The following is a 24,161-nucleotide window of genomic DNA, read 5'->3' on the forward strand; positions in this document are numbered from 1 at the left end:
AGTGCTATCTTGAAAACATCAATTCACATGTACCTCAAGAAGTATTACAGTACACATAATTATGTTTAATGTAAAAAGGCACTAAATTCTCCTATAACAAAAGTCAAACGTTTTAAGTCAAGTCACACTGAATATAAATCTACAGAGAATACAAAGCATTTAACTTTGTATAAAAATAATCCAGTAAAGAGGCACTGCTACATTTTTGTTACAGAAAACTGAAGAACCATAAAAATAAATCCAAAACCTGTATTTTTATAATTTATCCTAATATGAAAGAAAAGTCCATATTGGGTATTTATTTTTTAAGACTCCAACTCTTACATCGTTTAAATAATTCCAGTCAAGAAAAATTTTAGCTCTTTCAAAGCAAAAATGCAGTGGAAAGTATCATAAATCATAATCACCTACCTAGAACCATGCTGGTCTTGAGAAAACTCAACTATGTGTCCAATCAAGTCTCTAAGTTGAAGGTTTGGGAAGCGGTTGTTTCTGAAATCTTCCAATAATCTACTTCGGCCAGAAGGCATAATATCAGACCTATTATACCGAAGCCGAGAAGGAGGAAAGAGCTGGCTGCTGGAGCTAAATAGACTGGAAGTGCTTGAAGCACTTCGATATTTTGCTTCTGCTCCAGGTGCTGCAGAGATATATCGACCACTACCATTTGTCAGTCCTCCTACAACAAAGCAGCTGTGGTCAGCAAATATTTTTCACAAAGTCATTCTTCAGATTAAAGTCACTTAAAAACTAAAAAGTCAGTCAATAAAGAAATATTCACCCCAATAATTCCTACGTGGTATAACAGGAAATTAAAGTTGAAGAGCAAATCTCACACATTTACTTATTTAATGTGTGTGATTATAATATATGGGGAGCTGAGACAAGAAAATATGAGAAAAATAAACCTGTATTTGTTCCCGACAGTTTAAAAACATCTAATGTCATACACAACCTGTATTTGTTCTTGGAAGCTTAGTTTAAAGCATAATTATAACAACTAATGTCATACATACTAGTATCAATACCAGAATACTTAAACCACCAACAAAATTTTCAGTTACATTAACAAGCAAGTTACAAATAGCTAGCAAACTCAGATTTTAAGTCACTAAATTAAGTCTGACTGAAACATTATTCATAGTGTTAATGAAACATCAAGGGCTAAATCTGTACTTTTTCAGAATATATAAAAATTCATTAAGTCATATATACTTCTATATAAAGAAAAATAATTTCTTAGTTAATCCACTAATTAAATTCCACACTCAAAAACCCCACAATATCAGATAATAAATCCAAATTACACACTATTTTAAAAAAATTTTATTTACAAAATATTCTCCATAAAAATACTGTTTTACAGACATGAAATAGCAGCAGTAAACATTATCTATTACTCCTAGAGCTTTAATATTGATCACTTAAAACAAATAAAAAGTCTCTAACATATCCCATGTCAAAGAAGAAAACTAAAGGGCAGTTGATAAAAATAAATACGAGTAGGTAATTGTTCTTATTACAAATAACTGTTTAAAAGTACTTGACAGTGTCCTTTTAAAAAAGAAAAAGATATAGAAAACTGTAAATTGCAGATTTAGCAGTTCAGATAAACAAAACCCACCATCAGCTTTATATACTGTATACTGTATATCACATCTATTTAGAGTAGTGCTGTATGTACAGTCCAGGCCACAGGGTAGAGATGATGCCAAGGACACACTGTCAGTGCATAGTTACAGAGAGGCATTAAAGGCCAAAAAGAGATACAGGGACAAAGGCCAAAAAGAGTTACAGGGACAAGGAGCAATAAAAGAGTTATAATCCTGGAGAGTGAAGTGGATTAGAATATTCCTCTTTTACTTTCAGTCCCCACTGCCCTAGCTTTATTTTTCTTCATTGAATTTCCCATCATTCAACTATATTATACATATTTATTATTTATTTGAATCCTCAGCCCCATTTGTAATGTAAGTACCATAAAATTACATTCACCTACATGCTAGATACCTAGTGTCTAAAACAATGTCTGTCTGACAAACTTTGGGTATTCATTAAGTATTCATAAATATTTTATGTAGTATCAACTGCCTAAGGTCCAGTTCTATAAATCTGCCTTAAAAGTGTGTAATTTTAATATGCTATTTTATACACCAAAGTCATGAACATCAAATTTTCATGTTCATTCCAGGTCTACATAACTATCTCTCTTCTCATATGAAAAAATCTAAAAAGTAAACGAATTCAGTATTTTAATACTGTCTCAATCTCATCACTACTATTAACTCTTCTAGTTCCCTATTTTTGTTTGTATTTATAGTTCCATGAACTGTTCACAACAATAATCATTAGCCCATTCCAGTTAACAGTTCTTTAAGCTTTTTGTAGGATAGGGGCGCTCTGCTTATCATTCCAATCTGTTTTTACAAACAATTATAGCTTCCCATTCAAACATCACTTTGATGATGTCACTTTACACTAAAAAAACGATATCCTGCTAGAGTACCGCCTCTATATTCTTCAGCCTAGTTTTCAAGTCATTATTCCAAACCCATTTTTCACACAAATTTCCTAGTAGTATCCTAACTGTTCACTTCTTCCTCTCTTATTACTACCTCTGTACCACTGTTTTATCATTCCCTGAAACACAAGGCCTAATTCTACCTCATTATCCTTAATGCACTAAAAATTTCCACACAAAATTCAAAATACATATTTACCCCAGAAAATGACTATGTCAGTTTTACTTGGTAACTTACAAGTAGTCTTATTAATATCCAACAGGAATTTCTCCCCTGTCTAGGTACTTTTTGATTATATTCTAACAGCTCCTAATACACCAAATTCCTGATGCACTCTGTGACAATTTAAACATGCTAAACTGCCTTGAGTTTTAAAAATCTTGGAATTTCAGTTCTAGAAGACCAATTATAATTAGTGCTTCCATTTATAAAGTTGAAAATTTAATTTCACAAAGGATCAGGATATCTTCATTTTCTTACAAACTAATAAACATTTAACCCAATTTAAAACATACATTAAACATTTTAAATTTGGTTGTTTTTAAATACTGAAAGCATGTCATCCAAAACCTCCCTGGAATTGAGGGATTATTTTTACAAAATTGGCCCATATCCTTCAAAACTGTTGAGGTCATAAAAGACTGAGAAATAGTTTAAAATTAAAGAGTAAAGAGTCATGACAAATCAATGTCACGTTTGAGCCCTCAAATCAATCAGTTTCCTTCCCAATCTCCCTCTCTGCCCACCAGCCTCCCCTGTCCCACCTTTCTTATAAAGGAGGTCAGTGAGACAACTGGCAAAATTTGAATACAGTTGGTTGATTTGATAGTACTGTATCATTGTTAATTTCCTGACTTCACTAATTGCGGTTATATAAAAGAACATCCTTATTTTCAGGAAAAACACACACTGATATATTTTTGAGTAAGAAACATTATGCCTGCAACTTCCTTTTAAAAATATCAAAGAAAAAATGGGTGAGGGGGCAAGCAAATGCAGAGAGGGGGAGGAAGGAGAAAGAATTATAAAGTAAATTCAGTAAAATAATATTTGAAGAATTTGGGTGAGGGATAAGCTGAATTTTTGTTTGTTTTGGTGTTAATGACTTCTTCATAAGTCTGAAATTATTCCAAAATTAGTTAAAAGCAAACATACAGATAGGTCATCTATATTCATACCACTGCTACTGGTTGTCTAAAAGCAGATGTGTTCTGTACCAAATGTGTTAAAGGGATAACAATCCCTTCAATTTATCACTGCCATCCGCCCTACCATTTATCACTTTTTAATCAGCTGAATAAGAATAAATGGGACATGGAGATCTGTACTGTAACTTCACAGATGAAGTCACTATGGTTCAAAAGTGATGTGGCATGCAGCTAGTCAGTCAGGACTATTAGACCACAGCCTATTACACAGTAGCGTGTTGTCCCTTATATGTTATTTGCAATAGTTATCTGTTGTTAAGTTCATTCATGACAACTGAATGAAGGCAAACACCTAGTAATTATCTTAGCAGAAATAATACGATTTTTTGTTTTCATTAATTTCCTTGAGAAGTCTATTGTTTTAGAATCCTTCCCTATTAAATACCAGATATCAAAACAATTTAAAAATAATGGGAAAGACACAGGGGAGAAATAAAAATAACAATCAAAAGTATAAAATAAACCTGGCAAGTTTTCACTTTTCATTATTTTCCACCTCCCTGTGATCTGGAATGGCAGCTCCTCAACCTGTCTATTCTTTCATTTACTTTAAAATACATAAAAGTAATTCTCAAGCCTTTCTCAAGACCTACTGAATTACCCTGAGTGGACAGTTTTTATTAAAACAACAATTATCTGGTTATTCTGATAGAAGTTTGGAGGCTGATGAATTAGAATCAACATCATTTATGGTTTCATTTTAGAGCAGGTTGTCAACTACTAATTTTAAAATTGGTAATCCAAGTAGATTCTGGGTCCTGAAAAGGGTACAACTACATATAGGTTACTAGGCAGAGACTGTTTCAGAAGTCAAGGCTCTGGAAAGTTCAAGAAATAGTAAGATGATAATGAAAGATGACAAGTTACCTAGAGTAGGCAAAGAACCAACGATATAGAATACATAGCTGGAAAAAGTCTAACAGGATGGCCTATTTTACTTTAAGGTATTACCTTTAGTTACTTCCAGCCCATAAACTGATCCACTTAGTATTTAACAGTTGATTATTTTTTTTCTGATTGCTTTTCAAAAGAAGTATATGCAACATTCAGAGTAGACTGTAATAGCCATGGATAATCTGAACTTACTAGTACATTTATCTTCTAGCTTTCAGAACTGCGAGACAATAAATTTGTTTTAAGCCATTTAGCTGTAGTAATTTGTAACAGAAGTCCTACAACTCTAATATACATAAGGCTATCTTAATTACTCTATGAGACGAAGATATTATCTCCATTTTACTTGTGACACAACAGCTTTAGAAAAGCTAAATACCTTATTCAAGGATGCACAGCTAATAACTTGACTGAGTTGGGTTTTAAAAAACTACTACATGTGAATAATTCACTTAAAGCTTTCAGTTATACTCTGCTATACCTCATGAAGAACGTTTAATACCATACACTATTCTGAAGTCTGGGATATGCTTGAGGTTACATGGGGAATAAACCATATAAATTTTAAACTACAAAATGTTTTACTATATATTTGCCACATAAAGACACAAAAATTTTACTGGGAAAAGACCAAAGCATCAATAGATGTAAAAACTAATATAATTCAAGTGAAAAGTATAATCTTTGACATCATTTTAACAGGCTAATATAAAAGCAAATGCATAAATATGTCAAGTGTGCTACTTTAAATCTGTACATTTTATGACAATGTGTAAGCAAATATTAGATGAAAGCTACAAACCAAAATAAAAATCTGTTGTTTCCATTTCTATTGCTTGTAAATTTTTTTCTAAAAGCAATTAAGTAATTAACATTAATTTTTAGCATCTAGTGCTTAAACTTTAAAAAGATACAACGGTAAAAGGGAAATCTTCACAGAAGATACATAACAATCTTCCCTCATTCATTACATTACAGTTTTTAAACACACTGAGTTTTTAACATATGAACTATGTAGTTCAGACTAGTATTATATCTCATTCCTGTCTCTACTCATTGTAGAACTTCAATGTCAATTTCCATTATTTCATCAAAAAGGCTTGTTATGATTTCAAAATCTGCATGAATCTTTTATCTTTAGTGCAAAATAACTGTGATTACCGAACACGAGGACACTCTAAAAACCTATCCCTATCCCAAATCAAAACACACACACGCAAAAATAAAAACTCCCCAACTGCCATAAAACTTTCAAAGTGCAGTATTCGACAAAGTATGATCCTAACACATTGATCAGAGAACGCACTGACTGAACACAGCAAAAAAATGCTTTAATGTAGAAATCAATGTAGGATATAAAATAATTTTTTAAACAAGAAAGTAGCCGGTATTCAAAAAGTAGATTCATCAATAAAACAGAAAGAAATAAAACTACTCAAATTCAATTACACAAACTTTCTTTTGAGTTCTGAACACACTTGACCCTTGAACAATGCAGGAGGTTAGGGGCACTGATCCCACCAAAAAGATGTCCAACTTCTGACCCCTCCCCCCAAACTTTACTACTAATAGCCTACTGGTAACATAAATAGTCAATTAATAAATTTTTTTGATTAATACATTTTATATGCTATATGTGTATCTAAATATAATTTTACACATTCATGATATACCTAACTTTTTTCAGTATTTCTACATAATTCGCCCAAGTTTTTTCAAGCTGTCACAAATCTCCAAAATATTTTCCAATTTTTTGAAAACAATACACATATAAATGGAACCCATTCAGTTCAAACCTGAGTTCAAGGGTCAACTCTAAAGTTGTGCAGAAACGTCTGGGCTTTCTTGTTTCTAATCTAGTGGGGAAAATAAACCCAGAAGCAACTCTTAATATAATCCAGTCTGTGGTAAGTTTGGTTAAAAAAAAAAAAAGGAAGAAGAAGAAGAAAAAATAATTCTAATCAAATCACTGTTTCGATAAAATCAAATTATTAAATAAAGTGCAATAAAGCAATAGCATTACAATCATTATATTGAAATTGCTGGTTTACTTGTCTGTATTCTCCACAACAATGCAAACTTGATGGTGGTAAGGATGATTTTTTTTCAACAGTGTCTCTCCAGTCAAGAAGAGTCTGATATTAGGTATTTGACATTGGCTGAATAAGTTAGTAAGTAAAAAATCTGGTCAGATCCCCAAATTCTTAAATGGAGGCCAAGAAAACTGTACAGAGATAAGCAAAATAGGGATTAATTTCAGTATAAATTAAGCTTATTACTATTCTTTTTAAAGAATACCCTATCTGATCAGTTATCTGATCAATTTTAATTTAAAAATCAGTAATAAAATATTTTAAGAGTAAGTATTGAAGTAAAAAGTGTTTAATTTAGATTAAAAGTCAAAAGTCAAGTGAAAAATGCCAATATATTAACAACCAACCTCACCTTTCCCACCAAGTCACCAAAGACTACATTATATTTTGCTACAATTTTATGGAAATTCACAAAAATTCTAAACTTAGGGAACAGGAAAAGATTCTCTATTCAGAAAGACAGTACACAGAAATAAAACCACTCTTTGAGAAGCAGTGTGACATCGTGGAATGAACCAGGTAAACCTGCGCTCAAAAGTTTTGTTCCTCACCAACTTCATGACTAAAAGCAAGTTACTTAATTTGACAATGAAATTTTGTGTATGTGTGTGTAGTATGAAAGAGGAGTCAAAGTTCATTTCTCCCCACTTGGATATTTAATTGCTCCAGCCCAACTTAGTTCTGAAAAGACCATCCTTCCCAAATATACCAGAGTGGCACCATGGCCACAAATCAGGTAACCAAAGGAGCAGGTCTATTTCTGGATCCTCTATTCTACCAATCTATTTCTCTATCCCTGTGCTAATACCACAATTTTAGTTATGGTAGTTTTACAGTAAGTTTGACATCTGGCAAAGTTATTAAGTTCTCTAATTTTGTTTTTCAAGATTGTCTCAATTGTTCTTGGCTCTATTTTTCCATTTACATTAAATAAATCGGCTTGTCAATTTCTTTAAGTTTGAAAAGTTCTTACTGAGAGTGTGCTAAGTCTATACAACAATTAGAAGACAGCTGGTATCTTTATAATATTCAGTCTTTCAAACCACAAACATGACATGTACTTACTTTCATTTATTTGCCTTCTTTAACTTTGGTCAGTGCTTTATAGTTTACATACAGCCCTTCTTCCCACAGACTGATTCCTGGTTAAGGAAACAGTGTCATGCAAAAATATTCTCAACATATACTATATAATTCAATTTTCAATGTCACCCATGAGACCCATGCTGCCTTCATTTTTAAAGGTTATTTGGATCTCTCATAAAGCACAGGTCTCTCATGAAGCACATCTGCCTACATTCTAGGAGTTATTTTTTAGATAAAAAATTTCTGCTGTATAGCACAGGGAATTATGTTCAATATCTTGCAATAACCGTTAATGAAAAAGAATATGAAAATGAATATATGTATATATATGCATGACTGGGACATTACGCTGTACACCAGAAACTGACACACTATAACTGACTATACTTCAATTAAAAAAATAAAATAATTTTTAAGGCACATGAAGACTTATTTGCTATCAGTAAGAAGGAAAAGGCAGAAATAATTGGGTGAGGAGATGAAATGTAAATGTAAAGGAAAGGTAGGCCAATGAATAGAAAGGAAAACAAAGAAATGACGGTAAATAATGATATACTGAATTATAGTCAGCAAAATTAAAGACATAAAAGACTCCAAAAAGGGGGGAAGGGACGGAGAGAGGGACAGGGGATAGGAGGGAGGAAGGGCAGGCACCAATTTGCAAAATACATATCAAGGGGAAAAGGCATTTAAAAACATATACAATAAGAGACCAGGCTTTTCTATTTTCTCTCATCCCTTAAGATTTTTTTCAAAAATTTAAAATACGCAATATTTTGATGGAGGTACTGGGGATTGAACCCATGACCTAGTGCATGCTAAGCACGTGCTCTACCACTTGAGCTGAAATATGCGATATTTTAAAGCAGACTTCAGGTCAATGGAAGGAAAGGAGGTAGGTAGTAAAAAATGTTATTAGGGAGATGATAGGGGACAGATGAAAGGTTCATGTAACATACTAGGGATCCAGGAATTATGAGTTAAAAATTAGTGTGAACTGGAGTAACACCGTATGTAAAGTATGAATTGTTTCAAGGTGTCTCTCCATCTGAGCGCCACTAGAAATTTTCAGTGGGATAATTGGTTTTTTATTATGAAAAGTTTATCATCTGGCTGCTGGGTACTTAATCTCAAAAGAATCCCCACAATCTTTGTGACAAACAAACTGTTGTCATATATTTCCAAATTATTCACCTCCTCATTCTAGGTATCTTGAACAACCACTCCAAGTAATTCTAACTTGCTGAACCACTGAATCGAATCATCAAGTATTTTCTAGTCTTAAATCTGAGATTATCGTCACTGAATTAACTGGTGAAAACATTCTCAGTCATTAGAACCACAAAGTCACAGATAATGTTATTAAAGGATAATGAATAAAACATAAGGGCAAAAAATTAATCATCGTGACCCCAAATCAGAATGAAGACTAATAAATTTCTATACAGAAATGAAATATAAATAATTCTTCCATAAGTAATCATTTTAGAATTTTGTCACAACATATTTCATACTCATCAACAAATAAATGACTTTAGACACACTAAAAGGTTGAAGCAGTGCTTTCATTTATACCATGCAAACCTGCTAATTACTGTGTTGAGATCTGAATGTTGTTCTTACCTGCCTTATAAGTAATACATATTCTTACTTCATAGAGTAGATAATATATGTGGACTTTAAAAACGTCTAGATAACAGCCTTTCTATAAATCTCACAATTGAGAAAGAAAGGAATCTAGAAGTCTAGTAATCTCATACACACATTTAAAAAAACACATAACCTATACCAGTGTGAGTTAGTTTCTGAAAGGCCGATTAGAACATTGTTATTGATATACTTCATAAAATTGTTCAGTTCATTACAGACTAGCACTAACAGAAAAGGCAAGGATAGTATCAGGAGTGAGAACAGTGCTCTAGCCTCAGTTCTGATTGGTTTGGGCAAGCCTCCTGGGCTCATGCTTTATTTTTCTCACCTTTAATGAGCATATCACCGCCAGTCTATGTTAGCAACTAGGATGAAATGAAACAATGAATATGAAGGTGCTATAAATACTATCAAATGCTACTCAATTATAGGGAACTTACTACTTAAAAGATAATGACACTTTCAATGAAAACCTCGAAATAATTTATATTGTTTTCTGCTTTAAGGACCATATAGAGACTCAGAAAAATTGCACATAGCCTTACAACCATTTTGGCCATGCTTGTTTTAATTCTTAAACATTTCATTCTAAGAGAAGCACATGACCAAATCTGCCAGAGGTCAGCAATTTCAACGGCTGTAGCTATTAAACAGGAAAAATAATCCTAAAAGTGAGTATTACCCAGTCTACATTGCATGTAACATTTTCTACAATTAGGAGAGAGGATAGGTTATAAAATTTTTTAATCCACTGCAAATTAAAGTGCTATTTGATTGCTGAATACATGATATTAATGACTCTTCAAAACTAAGTCAACTATGAATCAACTAAATTCACTGAATTCAAAGCTTACATTAGATTTTTCAGCACCTCTTTCTTAAGAAAAAGTAAAGCCAATTCAAAAATGAAGAGGTACAAGGGAAGAAGCCATTAGTTTGTCAAACTATTAGTTTAATAAAAATGCAAAATACTGCTTTATACCTAAGAAGTTCTGTATCAATCTAATTACCATAAGCGTAAAGATTAGAGTAAATCAGAAGTCACTAACGTATTTTAAAAGTTTACTCAAAGAAGAGAAAGAAAGGAAACAAGGAAGGAAAGAACTAGTTAGACAGTTCCAGGTAGATGAATAAAATAATCCTAAACATACTTAATATTCTTTCACACAGGGAGTGAAGTACCTCAAAATAAGACACTGACTTCTAGCACAGAGAATCATAAAAACAAACAAACAAAAAACATCTTACAACTACAGGTAGAAGATTTTCCCCCATCTCTATAAATCAGTAACATGAGAAAAAAATTCACTTAATATTCAATGCTGAACCTGAAGCCCAGAATTTGACATATAGCTGTTTCCATTTCAACATAAAAACCACTAATAAAGTCATTCTCTTTCCTTATTCTTTTCCACTTGTTTCTCTGATCAGTATTTTAAGCACCACTTTAAAAAAAAAAATCCATCAATTTACAGGTAACAATGAAGATTTAAAAACAAAAGCAAAAAACTCCACGAGTCACCTTTAGAAGCTGCTGGGGCATTAATCAACTCACAAAGTTAGAAAAGAATAGAAAAGAAATCAAGCATTATCCTGACTCCAATAGGAACTACATATCTCAGGGTAATCTCACAATTGATCAAAGTTCTTTTTCACAGAAATATTCCAGCTAATAAATGCAGAAGGAATGACAGAATTAGAGCATCACCATTCTGCAATTTCTGAAGAATTATTTAGGTGATGACTGAAGGCTGCTAAGCTGTTAGGTGGATCTGGCTGACAACCTCACAATGGAAATAACCAGACACATGTTTTCTGATATAGTGCAACAGAAATATAGAACCATATCCTACCAAAAATAAAAAAGCAAACAACCAGATCAAACCCCTAAACTTAATTCCATTTTATAGGAAATTCAGCAAATAGATAAGCATTTTAAATACCACCATAGGGAAGCAATCAGGAAAGTCAGGAATATGGGATATTCAACAGGACAAAATTTCTTCAACAAATAAATGGAAAGGGGTGGGGAAGAGGATGGGAAATGGTTCCACATTAAAAATATGTCTAACAAATGTTGGACCTTATTTGGGCCCTGATTCAAAAAACACAACTGTAAAAATGACATTTAAGTCAATTAGGGAAATTCCAGTAATGAGAAATTATAAATTTTAAAAGTTATGATAATGATATTGTAGCCGTAATTGTTTTTTTAAAGATGACTATTTAATAAAATGAAACATCTTTGCTGGAAAGCCAGAAGCACACAATGTTGTTATTAATTTTTTCTGTGAATCAAGCAGCAAGCATGACCAAAGGCTGAGGTGGTTTAAAAAAAAAAAAAAACACAAAACTATCTGCTTCACCCAGTATTTTAAGAATGTAGATATCCAGACTGATCAATAACTATAATGGTTACTTGTCCTAAAAATCTCGTAAGAAAATAATCTGGAACTAATGAATTCCAATGAATTCTAATAAAACTGAGAATTTATCTCTATTTTATGGTATATTCTTAATACGTGAGCTGAGAAAAATTATTTTTAAATGGCTACACAAATTCATTTTCATAGGTATTATAAATCAGCAGCCCTGATAACTTGATTCATGAAGAAATCCTCTGCAAGGATATACAATTTAAAATATTTTTTTTAGACCAGAGAGCATGTAAGTCTTACATTGTAATTCAATTATATGATAGCGAAGCAGAGGTAATTTTCATGAACACTACACAAAGAGGAAATTTATAAAATCTACTGAATTATTTTCAATTTGACAGGGTCTATTCCTTGTTAACATTCCCAGTCATACTACAACTAAAGCTAAAAGAAATGGGGATCACAAAAGAAAAAAATTTACCAATAATTTCAATCAGAGAAGTATTAAAATATCAGATTTCAAACTGAATCTAAACTGAGGAATTTAATTATGGGTACCAAAGTATCAGGCTATATAATGTAGAACTGCTGATCTACGTGATGATTACTTCTCATAACTGACTAGAATTCCTTCTGTAAGCATCTATATGCTGGATTCTTTATAGTCTAAAGAAAAATGTCTAGATTGCTGTTTAATTAGAGACATCTAAAAAGTCACTTTTAATCCAATTTCTAAGCAAACTGTGCAGAGTAATTAATGCCATTTATAGAGGCACTAAAGTACAACATAAGCAGTAACAGCTGACAGAAATCTGATCTGAAACTTACCTATGAAAAAAATGACAGGACATGACAAATATAACCTTAACAAATAAAACACAAAACTATTATGAAAGGTCTACTCTTAGGTTTGTTCTGTTACAATTTTTTGTGTCTATTTCAAAGTCTCAAAGGCATGTTTTATAGAGGGGTGGTAGGAATGGGTCTGAACAGAAATAACAGAAATCAGGAATTGAGTAGCTTCTGTGACTAAGATGATAAATAAAAGAAAGTAGTAGGCTAGAAACTGTTGTGTTTATACAAATAGTGCTGCAAAGTGGATCTTAGGACCTCACCCAAATAAATGAATTGGCTGTATATATTCAATACCCCCAAAAGAGTACGGGCCCAGAATTTTGGGGGGGAGGGAGAACCAGACTTTAATAAAGAAATCTAGCCCACTTTGTAACAACATAAATCTAAATGATGATCACTGTAAAAGATATCTTTGTTAAATGGGCATTATTATTACTGAGCTTTAGGAATAAACAGCTATACCTTTATGATGGGGGGGTCACACATAATCACTAACTTATAATATACCTGCTTACAAAAGCAATACTGTTTTTAAAATCACAAGCTGATTCAATCTTTCCAAGCATATAAAAATTAGCAATAGAATCCCTCAATTTTAGTGGAAATGACTAGAATCACAAAAACTGAAAATCTAAATTTTAATAAAATACTTTCTTTGGAGTTAGGGATTCATACACAGCCTCTGATATCCAAAAACCCTTTAAAATATACTGTTAACTACATGGATAAATACTTTCTGCAGTGGGAAAATGGTAACCACCAATTCAATAATCTTGGGGTGTGGGTAATTTTAATATACAGATATAAATCAAAGTTCTAAATGTTCCAACTTTGAGGGTACAACAAGCCTAGAACATTTTTTTTCTTAAACAACATATCCAAAGGTAAGAGAAGTAAATGGACCAGACCCATACATAATAAGATTCTCTAACTCACAAACATACTCAATTCATATATTCTGACATAACCCTTTGGAAAAATGGCCAGGCATTCAATGGCCAAAGCAAAAACCATTGTACTAAACTAAATTATTTAAAGTTCAATAACTAAGTGACTAATATTTTTCTTTTGGTGTGCAAAAACTTTTGATTGTGGAATTTTCTTCACTATCACATATAAATAATTGACTCTTCAGATGATCTAAAACACACAAATCAAAAGCACAGACAAGAAAAAACACACCACTGTATTTCATAAAAGGAACATAAGATACAAAGGGGTCTTTACCTTATTGTACATTAGACCCTCACTTTGAATTTTCACAAAAGTAGAACTTTTTCAAAAGGCTAATATCTAAAAGCAAAAGCAATTTGGCATGTTTTATCCAACATTAAATATTTTACACATATTATAAAACACACACACAAACACACTTACATGTATACATACAAATAAAAAGGGTTTTGGTTTTTTTTTTTACCTAAATGCAAACTGGATGAGGATCCATGTGATGAAAGTGATGGCGGTGGCGTAAGTGAATGTCCTGGAGTTTGGCTTGGCAGAGGCATGCCTATTGGACTTGGAGAGGAGGAAAATCCCAGACTATTGTAAAATGGTTGCCCTATGGGTGCTAGGCTGCTACTAGATCTTTTGTACAAGTCAGAGCTAGTAGATAGAGACTCTCTCCTTGTGGCACTACTACTTGCAGAACTGCCAACTGAAGAAGAAATAAAAAAAACCCTAATTACATACAGTGTTAACTGAATAAAACCTATCCCCAACTCTTGCTGGGAAATAACAGAAGTGATCACAATAATTATTTTTAGAAACATTATAGAGAAGATAATTACTGTGATAACTATATATACTAACTTATTAATCATAAAAGGGTATAAATGCACCCCAATAAAGTAACCAAATACTTAACAGAGCAGTCATATGTTCATTATTTCACACATATTTACCACTGACGCGTATGATTATTGTGCTTTAATACCCTGGTATGATTTATAAACCCTGAAATTGTAAGTTGTCTGCTAGGATATGCTAGAGATTAAACTTCAATCAGGTTAAATTTTGCTACTGTCCTAATCTCTGGAACCAGGTTCTTATACTTCAACTCAATGCCAAGAAAAGATTATACTGATAAATAGAATATTAATACATTTCCCTCACCATTCACATTTGATTTGGCTTCCAGCTTGTGTTCAAACCATAGTCCTTTATGTCCATATTGGCCCGAATATTAGTCAGTTGTGAAATACAGATGGCAGCTTACTCCTTGGTACTTTTTACACTACAAATTCTCCCTATCTTTCAACAACTAAATTACAAAATATGTATGAAAACATAAAACTTCCTCTTAGAAAATTAATGGTTCTCATTACCATTATCACACTACAGATATGTATTCACTTACCCTTCAGGATCTTCTATTTCTAAGATTCTACTACTGGCCTCAGGAGCCCCTTACTTAGGTAAAGACTGATCATTTTTCTTTTCTTATATAGCATATAATTATCTTACATCCCTTACTGTACCTTCTTTTTCCTTTGTACTCCTCCACAAAATCATAAAAGAATGGTCGATTCACATTACCATGTAGCGATGCATGCTCATAAGAGCAACCCGAGATATGGTTGTTAATCAACATATATTTGGGTAATCAAATTCTTTACCAAGTATTTATTTTAAAAAGGGCTGTTCAAAACTTCCAATTCATTAAGTCTCACTTAAAGCCCATGTTTTCAAGTACGCTCTTTATTGTTTCTAAGCCTTTTTAAACTGAAGTCTTTTTACATCTAAGGTAATTTCACATTACATTTCTTAAACTTTTTCAAGTTTTTTAAGGATAAGCTCTATATTCGGACCAATATGGTAATTCTTTTCAAGATAAATTTTAAAGTTTCTATTAGGTCTTGGTTTTCTAATTGCAAGTCAATTATATAAACAGGTCATAAGGGTACAGATTAAAGAGAAAAATTAAGTAGAGCACATGATGGGTAGACCAAGTTAAGCTTCTAATACGGATAGGAGACTTAATTACATTGGTTTTTACCAAATTCAAAATTCTATAAAGGAAAAATACCAGGTTCACACTACTGTAAGTAAGCAAAATGTTATATAAACACTATTCAACCTTTTAAATCAGTCGGTGTGGTTTCTGAAAAACTGATCATGTTTTATTAAATTTTTACTTTTTAAGATATCATGTTATAGGGAAATACTAAGTAACTATATGCATTATTTAAGCAAAAAATAAAATAAGCACTATTGTAAGAAATCACTCTTCTTAAGTTTGTTTTGGCAAAATTGTCAATGTATGCTACATTAACTATGCTAATTTAAAAGGACACTGTCAAAGTGATTTTTCTAAAACATGGCTACATTTTAAATTCCTATTTATTTAAGAAAACAATTTAACTGGCAATGAAAAGGACAACAGCTCTCTAATGAGAGAAGCAGTATTATCATTCCCCTGGCAAATAACCAAAGAAACCATAGTTTTGACACATGCAATATCATTTTCCTCTAGAAAGGGAAAGCCAAGCCAAACATTTACAAGTAATTCAGAAATAGCTTTACTTTAAACATAAACAAGCTGGCTCCTTAAATTATACTATTATGCCTAAATTATCTGCAACAGTATGACTATGAAATAGAAAATGAAGTATATCTAAAACATCTAAGAGGCTAGACAGGCAATGGAGTCACTAATCATTTATCAACTGTGTATAAAATGTTAAATTACCAACTTTCAATTGTAACAGAACATTCTATATAATGGGTCATAGGATGATTTAATTACTATGTTACAATGGATAAGTTTTCTGGCAAACTGCATTATATAAGCTGGGGTGTTTAACACTGTTAAGCATGAATAATTTCATCATATAGGTAAAAGAATGACTGTATATGTTTTGTGTGTGCACATAAACATATTATATTTTAGATTTCATTTAGGTATGGAATTGCTGTTATGAAACTGCAATGGGTGGACTTGTACGAGTACATAAGTGTAGCACTTGAAAGAACTCTCAAGAAATGTCCAAGAGGAGGGAGATGGTAAATTATTTACTGTTTTTAGGAGTGGCCATCGTTAATGTCCTCTGAAGCAAGGTAAAACAGAGGTACCCCAGATTGGAAATCAGAAGGGAGTAAGCAATACTTACAAACAAAAGAGGAATGAAGATGATCAGTTTTTGGGAAAGTGGCATTTTGCAGGGGACAACTGTAGAGAACAAAATGCTCATGGCCAACCAGTTCCTGAATGCAGGGGGAAGGGTCTTAACAACTAAGAGACAAATGTGAATTTGGAAGAACCGGATAAGGCAAAGGGGGGGTGTGGCAGGCAGGCTTCAAATCTATACCAGACCGTCAGTGACATTTTTATTAGAAAAGGGAACAAAGATTTATCAAATCCCTTCTCTACTTTTCCTGGATTATTTAGGGCCTACAATTTACTACTTAGAAATTAGTTATTTCCACAAAGCTTTTTTTTAAAAAAAGTTGTATGTTCTTTTATCTTTCTTCAGCAATTTAGGATTATATGGGGAAATTGCTTGTCAGTTGTCAGAAACAAAAAATGAGTTTATGGGAGTGCTTGGGCTGGAGATTAAAATACTAAACTCCAAAAGGAATGAAAAACTCAAACAGGAAGACTGAAAGACTGAATAATCTCCATGTTCACTAGAAGTTCCTGTGCCTATTCTTTAGGTAATTTTTTGTTAGACAAACATGGTATCACCCTATATTTCATTACAACAAAAAAGCATTCTGAACCTAAGTTTACAGCTGTTTTAGACCATCTCTTTTATAAATATGAGTGTTAAAAAATGTTCAGGAGGTATTTCCTTAGAAAATTGGCAAATATAGTTAATATTGATTGGTATGTGTTAGTTTTGCCATTTTTCACACCAGAAAAGAATATAATTTAATGTGGTGGGGAAACAGATAAGGAGTAGGTTTTAAGACTCAAAATGCTAGACAAATTTTAAAAAGCCTCTTGAGGTCTGAATAAATGGCCCCGCCCCTCATAAAGAAAAGGCTGTCAATTGTACCAAGAGAACTAGGGTAAGCTGTTTTTTCCCAGATGTTTCCTGAATACTCTGGTAACTTGAGACTGGTAATACAATGTGTGTCAACAGGATGGCAATGTGGGCCTCTTCTGATTCAGTTCTTCCTCAGCTACAAAACCGGTTTTTGTGGGTAAATTATTTTGTGAAGCTATTTAAAATTTGCATTTCTTAAGTATTATATATGAAACTAGGATATGAGGGAGGAGTCTTTTAAATGAATTTTTAGTGATAAAGGCTAAGCTGTTTAAAATAAAGAGAAGCATACTAATAGTTTCTTAGGGGCTTCTATTTAGAACATTCCATTATATTTCACTTTTACATATTATACCAAATAAAGACTATAAACAACCACTAGCATTTAATAAGAATAAATCATCTGATGAGCACACAAAGATAACTGGTATTTTAAAACACCATTAACTTAACATAGCAAAATATTTACTTCCTCAGACATTAATATTATACAGGAAAAAAGGAAGCACTAGTAAATAGAATATACTGTCCCAAACAAACCTTACTAAAACAAATTACAGTAATGTAATTCTTAAAGCCAGGGGAAAATGTATTATATTTGAGTAAAGGATGGGCTGCTTGAAATGAGTTAGACATTGATAAATGTTGCAGGGGGGTAGTTTTCTTCTACAAAATTAAATCAATAAAACAGCAACTTATTCCTGTCCTTTCTACACTACAAGCTATTATTGCTTATCTTAATATGAAAACCAAATACATATACCTCATGTCCACTTAGCAGAGTACACTCATCTTAAAAAGAAACTTACCTGACGAACCAAATCCACTGAGGGCGGAGCCTATAGCAGCACCCAAAGAGCTACTGCTTCCAAAGCCAAGAGATGTACTTCCAGGCTGGCCAGGTCCGTGAGAAAATAAAGAACTGCTCTGGGAGCTATTAGTCAAAGAAGTGCTCCCATAAAATGAATTAGACTGTAGATTAGTGCTTGGCTGCTGCTGCTGCTGCTGCGGTGGTGGCTGAGTGCCAATTGGCCGGAATAGACCATTTGTGCTGCCTGTGAGACTATTTGCAGTTCCTCCAGCTGCTGCTGCTGCTGCTGCTGTAAAATAAATTTCAGACACTTCTTAAAACTACCCAGAAACCCATTTTCTATTTTTAAAATATCTCAAACACCACCAGAAAAACATTATCCCTGAAAACATCAGTTATACTTACCAGCTTGTGCTGCTGCTGAACTAATTAAAACAGGTGTTGGAGCCATTAATCGAACTGGAGCTCCAAGGCCAGTTCTTGCTCCAGGGCCAACCACTAAAGCACCAGTCTGATCATAATAGGCAGTTGGAGCTAGTACTTGATAGCCTAGATAATATTAAAATAATGTTCACAATGAAAACATTTACTATAGAAAACATGTATTTATTTCCCCCCCATTTGTGTTTTTAATCAACCAGAAAACACAGCTATTTAAACTTTTAATATAATATCCTTAAATAGTTACCATATAAAAGGCAAACACATCTGAGAAGGTATTACTAAATATATGAAAATGCAATAGAGCATAAGTAAATTTTTTTCTGTAAATTTTAACAGAGATGCCTTTTGCTTATAGACCACAAAATAATGAGGTATATTCCTTGATATAGAAACTACAGGCAATCAAGAGCTGATAGCTGAAAATTATTACCAATTAGTCAGTTCTCCTTGGAGGAGAATGAATAGAAAGACTTGGGGAAGTGAGGAAGAACACTAAGATTTATGATGCAGTTGTAGTAAATTTCTAAACCAAGTGCCTCATTACCAACATTCCCTCAGATTTTCATTTGTAAGCATCTCTTTAAAAACTTAAATCATGATAGAAGCAGATACCTTAAAACTATAAAGTAACAGTCAATTTGTAAAGGTTCTTAAACTAGAGTTTGAATAAAATCATGTAGGCATTAGTTTTCTAACAGCCTTGAGCACAAGGGAGGTGACAATTTGCATTATTCAGAACTGCAGGAGTGACGTTTACCTCTTAGTAGCCTTTCTCAGTAGGAATTCCTCATCTGAACCACAGAACAGAAAACGACCATTTTGAACAGAAAATTGACTATTTTGCCAGTTTTCTCAAGGATGGTCCTAACAAGAATCACTCTAGATGCATGGGAGAACAGTTAACTATACAGTGGACACCACAGGGCAACAGGCTTATTCTCTCCCAGAACTCAGGCTGAGAAAGGCTGTCTTAGTAACAAGGACTCAGGCTCAAAAATCTGATGACTATTTGCAAATATGTACTGGCACCCTCAAATACTTTTAAGTTTAAACTCTATCTTTACCACCAAGACCAAAACTTTCACCTGCAGTTATTTTAATTAAATGCAGCAATTCTCTTTCACAATTACAGTTTTATTATAATGGATATGAATTAGAAGGACCAGCCATGTTGAGATTTTAAGCCCTCACCTCCTGGAAAGAACATGATAAATTTCAGAAGATTATTAGATATCTGACTATAAATGTCCAACAGGATATACAAGTCTAGAATTTAGGAGAGAAGTCCAGGCTAGAGTTATAAATCTGAGAGGTCAACATAAGGATAGCATAAACTAAAAAGGATTAAATCACCAAGAAAATAAAAAAAGGGGCCTAGGGACTGAGGGTATTTCACATAAAGAGGCTGAAGAGATGAGGAACCAGGGAAGAGACTGAGAGGGAATAGCCAGCAAGGAAGAAAGAAAATGGAACAATGTGGTCTGCTGAAGGCCGAACAAAAAAGAATTTGAACGAAGACTGTTCAACTATGTCAAATGTTGCCAAGAGCCATTAAGAGTTGAGAACCTGATCAATGGATTTAGCAACATGGAAGTCATTCTGGTAAGGATGAAAATCAAACTTTGGTGAGTTCAGTAAAGAATGGAAGAACCACAAACAAGTACAGAAATACTTTTGAAGAGTTTTGCTGTAAAAAAGACTGGAAGGGATCTAGAGAAAGGGGGCTGAGAGTAATTTTTTTCTTAACCAGAAAATGTAGTTGATTAGCACAGCATGATACTTAAGTGTTTAAAAATTTGTTATTGTGAAATAAAGCATAAGTACAGCATAATGACTATAACAAGAAAAAGTGTAACCACCATTAAAGTCAAGAATAGAAAACTGCACAGCACCCCACCTCTGGCATGTCCCAGCTCTACCACATCTTCTCTGTCCCTTTGAACTGTACATCATTCTGTTTTCCATAAATGCTTCTAATCATTTGGTTTGAATTATTTAAAAAATTTTATGTATGATTCATCTATGTGGTTACATATAGACTTTCCTAGTTTCCAATTTCACTACTGCATAGCACCTCATTGGGCAAAAAGCACAATGAATTTATCCATTCTGCATTTACACTATTCCTAGTTTAGGGCCACTGCCAAAAGTACTGCCATAAACATTTTTGTACATGTATCCTGGTACATGTATGTATTTCTTTATTCTAAGGTATATATTTAGTAGTAGATACCCTGAGTCACAGGGTATGTATATTTTCAAACTTGTAAATGATGCCAAACTGCCTCCAAAGTGGCTGTGCAAATTTACACTTTTATTACCTTGGTATTAGAGTTCCCACTGCTCTATGACTTTAATGATACTGTCAGACTTTAAAAAACTGGCTAATATGGAAGATATGCAAAAGTATTCTCGTGGTTTTGATCTTTCCCCATTACTAAGGAGGCTGAGCATCTTTTCATATGCTAACTGGGCATCTGGATTTCCTTTTGGGAAACAGCTGTTCAAGTCTTTCACCCATTTTCCAGTTGGGCTGTCTTTTCTTACTGATTCAAAATTTTTTATGTATGCTAAACCCAAGTTTTCCACTGTTTTAATATACTGCATGTATCTGCTTCCATTCCTAGCCTGACCTTCCATTCTCTTTATGATGACTTTTTAATCAGTGGATTTAAATTTATTATTTCCTTTATTTTCATAACTTTTTCCTGTATTACCTTGTAACAGCTTTAAAATTCCACTTTTCCCCATTTACATCTAAAATCCAAATGGAGTCAATTACTGGATATACGGTAAGGCAGGGGTTCAATCTGTTGCCCAAATATATCAATTTTCTTTATTTCATCTTATTTATAAAACAAGTCATTTCTCCCTACAATTTCGTGCTGTTTTCTTTGCTATTAATTAGGTGCCCATTTCTTTCAGGATCTCACTTCTGAGGTATCTATTCTGTTACATTGGTCTGTTTCTCTCTTCATATAATTCAACTATAGCTTTAGAGTAAATCTTACCTTAGGGTGTAAGTCAGAATAGAGTAAGTCCTCCTACTTTTATGTTTTTAAGAGTGTTTTGGTTAATCTTGATTCTTTGCATTTTCATTAAATTTTAATATCAGTTTTCAAAAAGAACCACAGAAAGAATCCATTAGAATTTTTGATTGGGAATACACTGAAACTATAGGTTAATACGGGGAGAACTGGCATGTTTAATAATCTTCAAAATTTTTCATTTCAAAACATTACGTTGTTGACTAACAGAAAAAAAATTTAACTTGGTTTTTATACCCCAAAACCTGAACAAAAAAAATTAATCCTATTACTTTATACGCAGATTCAGTTAATACACAACTATATTTTCTGCAAATGACAGTACTGTTTCTTCCTTTATAGAACTTTTTCATTTTATTAGAATTTCCTTCATGTTATAGCACTGGCTAGGATCTTTAATATAATGTTGAAGAGAAATAACATTAGTAGAAATGCTTGTTTTATTCCTAGTGTTAAAGGGAAAACTTTCAGTATTTCCTATGGAAGCTTGTCATCATTTGTTTGAGGTGGTGGTGAGGGGGGTAATCTCCCCCTAGCATATTTAAGAAGTTCTTCTGGTTCATATTTGTTAAAGAGAGCTTTGTTCAAAAAGTCAACATATAAATTTATTATGCTTTTCTTGCATCTTTTGGTAAGTTCTCATGATTATTCTCTTTTATTTTTTTAATGTAGCAAATTATGCTGTGTGACTTACTAATGTTCACCTTGCGTTCTTGGGATAAAATCAACTTGTATGTTATATATTATCTTGCTTTATATTGCTAGATCTGGTTTGCTAATATTTAACTCAGTATTTCTAAATCCAATTTTCTTTTCTCTCTTTGATGGCTTTTAATATCAAGATTATGCTTGCAGCATGAAATGACTTGGAGTACACCCTCCTTTTCTATTCTCTAGAATTTTAAAAACTGGAATTGTTAGAATTAGTTCTTTCTTAAATGACCAGTATCATTCACCACTGAAGTTGTGTTAGCGCGGAATTTTCTTAGAAGATTTTTGATTACTCAGTTGATTTAATGGTAATGGACTTCAGATTTTCTAAATATCCCTGAGTCTATTTGGTAACATTTTCCTAGTCATTTTCCACTTTCTTAAAATGAGGCTGGTTCCTAATATCCTATTATGATTATTTTATTTTTTCTGATATTGGTATTTATGTCTTATCCCTTTATCTTTTTTTGGATGAGCCTCTCAGAGGTTTATCAATCTCATTAGCCTTTTCAAAGAAGTAACTTATGGGATAATTTGACCTTTTCACTGTATGTTTGTTGTCTACTTCATCCACATCAGTTCTATCTTTACTATTTGGCTTCTTGCTACAATTCTTTGGGCTTATTATCTTCCTTTTACAGTTCCCATATAGAAACTTATTTTCTAGTGTATGCATTCAAGCTTATGTATTTCTCATCTATGTTTGTTTTAGGTGTAGTCCTCAAGTTTAAATATATAGCATTTTCATAATCATTCAGTTTAAAAGTTTCTAATTTCTATTGTATACTTACTGTATACTTCTACTGTATATCTTTATACTTAGAGAACTTGACAAGATACGAGGGATTAAAAAAGAAGACAGTCCCCACACTCAAGAATTATATAATTTATAGAGAAGGTAATGAAATATATTCTTAATTCTAAGATGCCATTTATTTTTAGACATGACATTAATGTAATAACTTTCCTTAGGGAAAGATACAAAATTCTTCCACTTTAAGATACTTCTCACCTCCAAATATGGTAAAATAAGTAAACTGAGAAAACAAACCAAAAAATTGATAAATGAAATGCAAGGCAGACAAAAGTACTTAAAAAAAAAAAAGTTGCAAATTATGTGCCATAAGAATGGCAGGAGAAATAATTATTAATGAACAAGCAATGGGAAATATTAGGGAAGGCTTCATGGAAAGGATGCTGTGAGAAGGAAAGTTAATCATGAAGTATTTATAAAGCGAGGCCTTAAAAAGGAAAATGTAAAATTATATACCCTAGTTTTGCTGAAAATTTATAAAAAGGTATTCTAAGCTAAAAACATTAGCTAGGGCCAGAGGCATAGAAGTGCAAGTATGTTAGTGGAAAAGTATGTGATCTAGTGTGTTAAAGCACACAACTGCGGGACACTGATTAGATTAAAAGGTAGCTTGGAGCTAGATTAATGAAAATGTTAAGAACTGAAATGGTATAAACT

At 32.8% G+C, this 24,161-nt stretch overlaps 1 protein-coding gene across 11 annotated transcripts in view; it reads right to left on the bottom strand.

The window, feature by feature from the left end:
• PUM2 (pumilio RNA binding family member 2) overlaps window positions 1-24,161 on the bottom strand; it is an 83,727-nt gene that overhangs the window by 11,571 nt on the left and 47,995 nt on the right. For 5 of the 11 annotated variants that reach the window (XM_074341706.1, XM_074341708.1, XM_074341705.1 and 2 more), the window contains 4 exons: window positions 18,894-19,037; window positions 18,487-18,777; window positions 14,107-14,343; window positions 412-679 (listed from right to left, as the gene is read on the bottom strand). In XM_074341706.1, the coding sequence (XP_074197807.1) occupies window positions 412-679; window positions 14,107-14,343; window positions 18,487-18,777; window positions 18,894-19,037 (940 nt within the window). The remainder of the gene's footprint in view (window positions 1-411; window positions 680-14,106; window positions 14,344-18,486; window positions 18,778-18,893; window positions 19,038-24,161) is intronic. The other 6 variants (XM_074341709.1, XM_074341707.1, XM_074341715.1 and 3 more) reach the window with 3 other exon arrangements.

This window comes from Camelus bactrianus, chromosome 15 (assembly GCF_048773025.1).
Source record: "Camelus bactrianus isolate YW-2024 breed Bactrian camel chromosome 15, ASM4877302v1, whole genome shotgun sequence".
NCBI classification, from domain to species: domain Eukaryota; kingdom Metazoa; phylum Chordata; class Mammalia; order Artiodactyla; family Camelidae; genus Camelus; species Camelus bactrianus.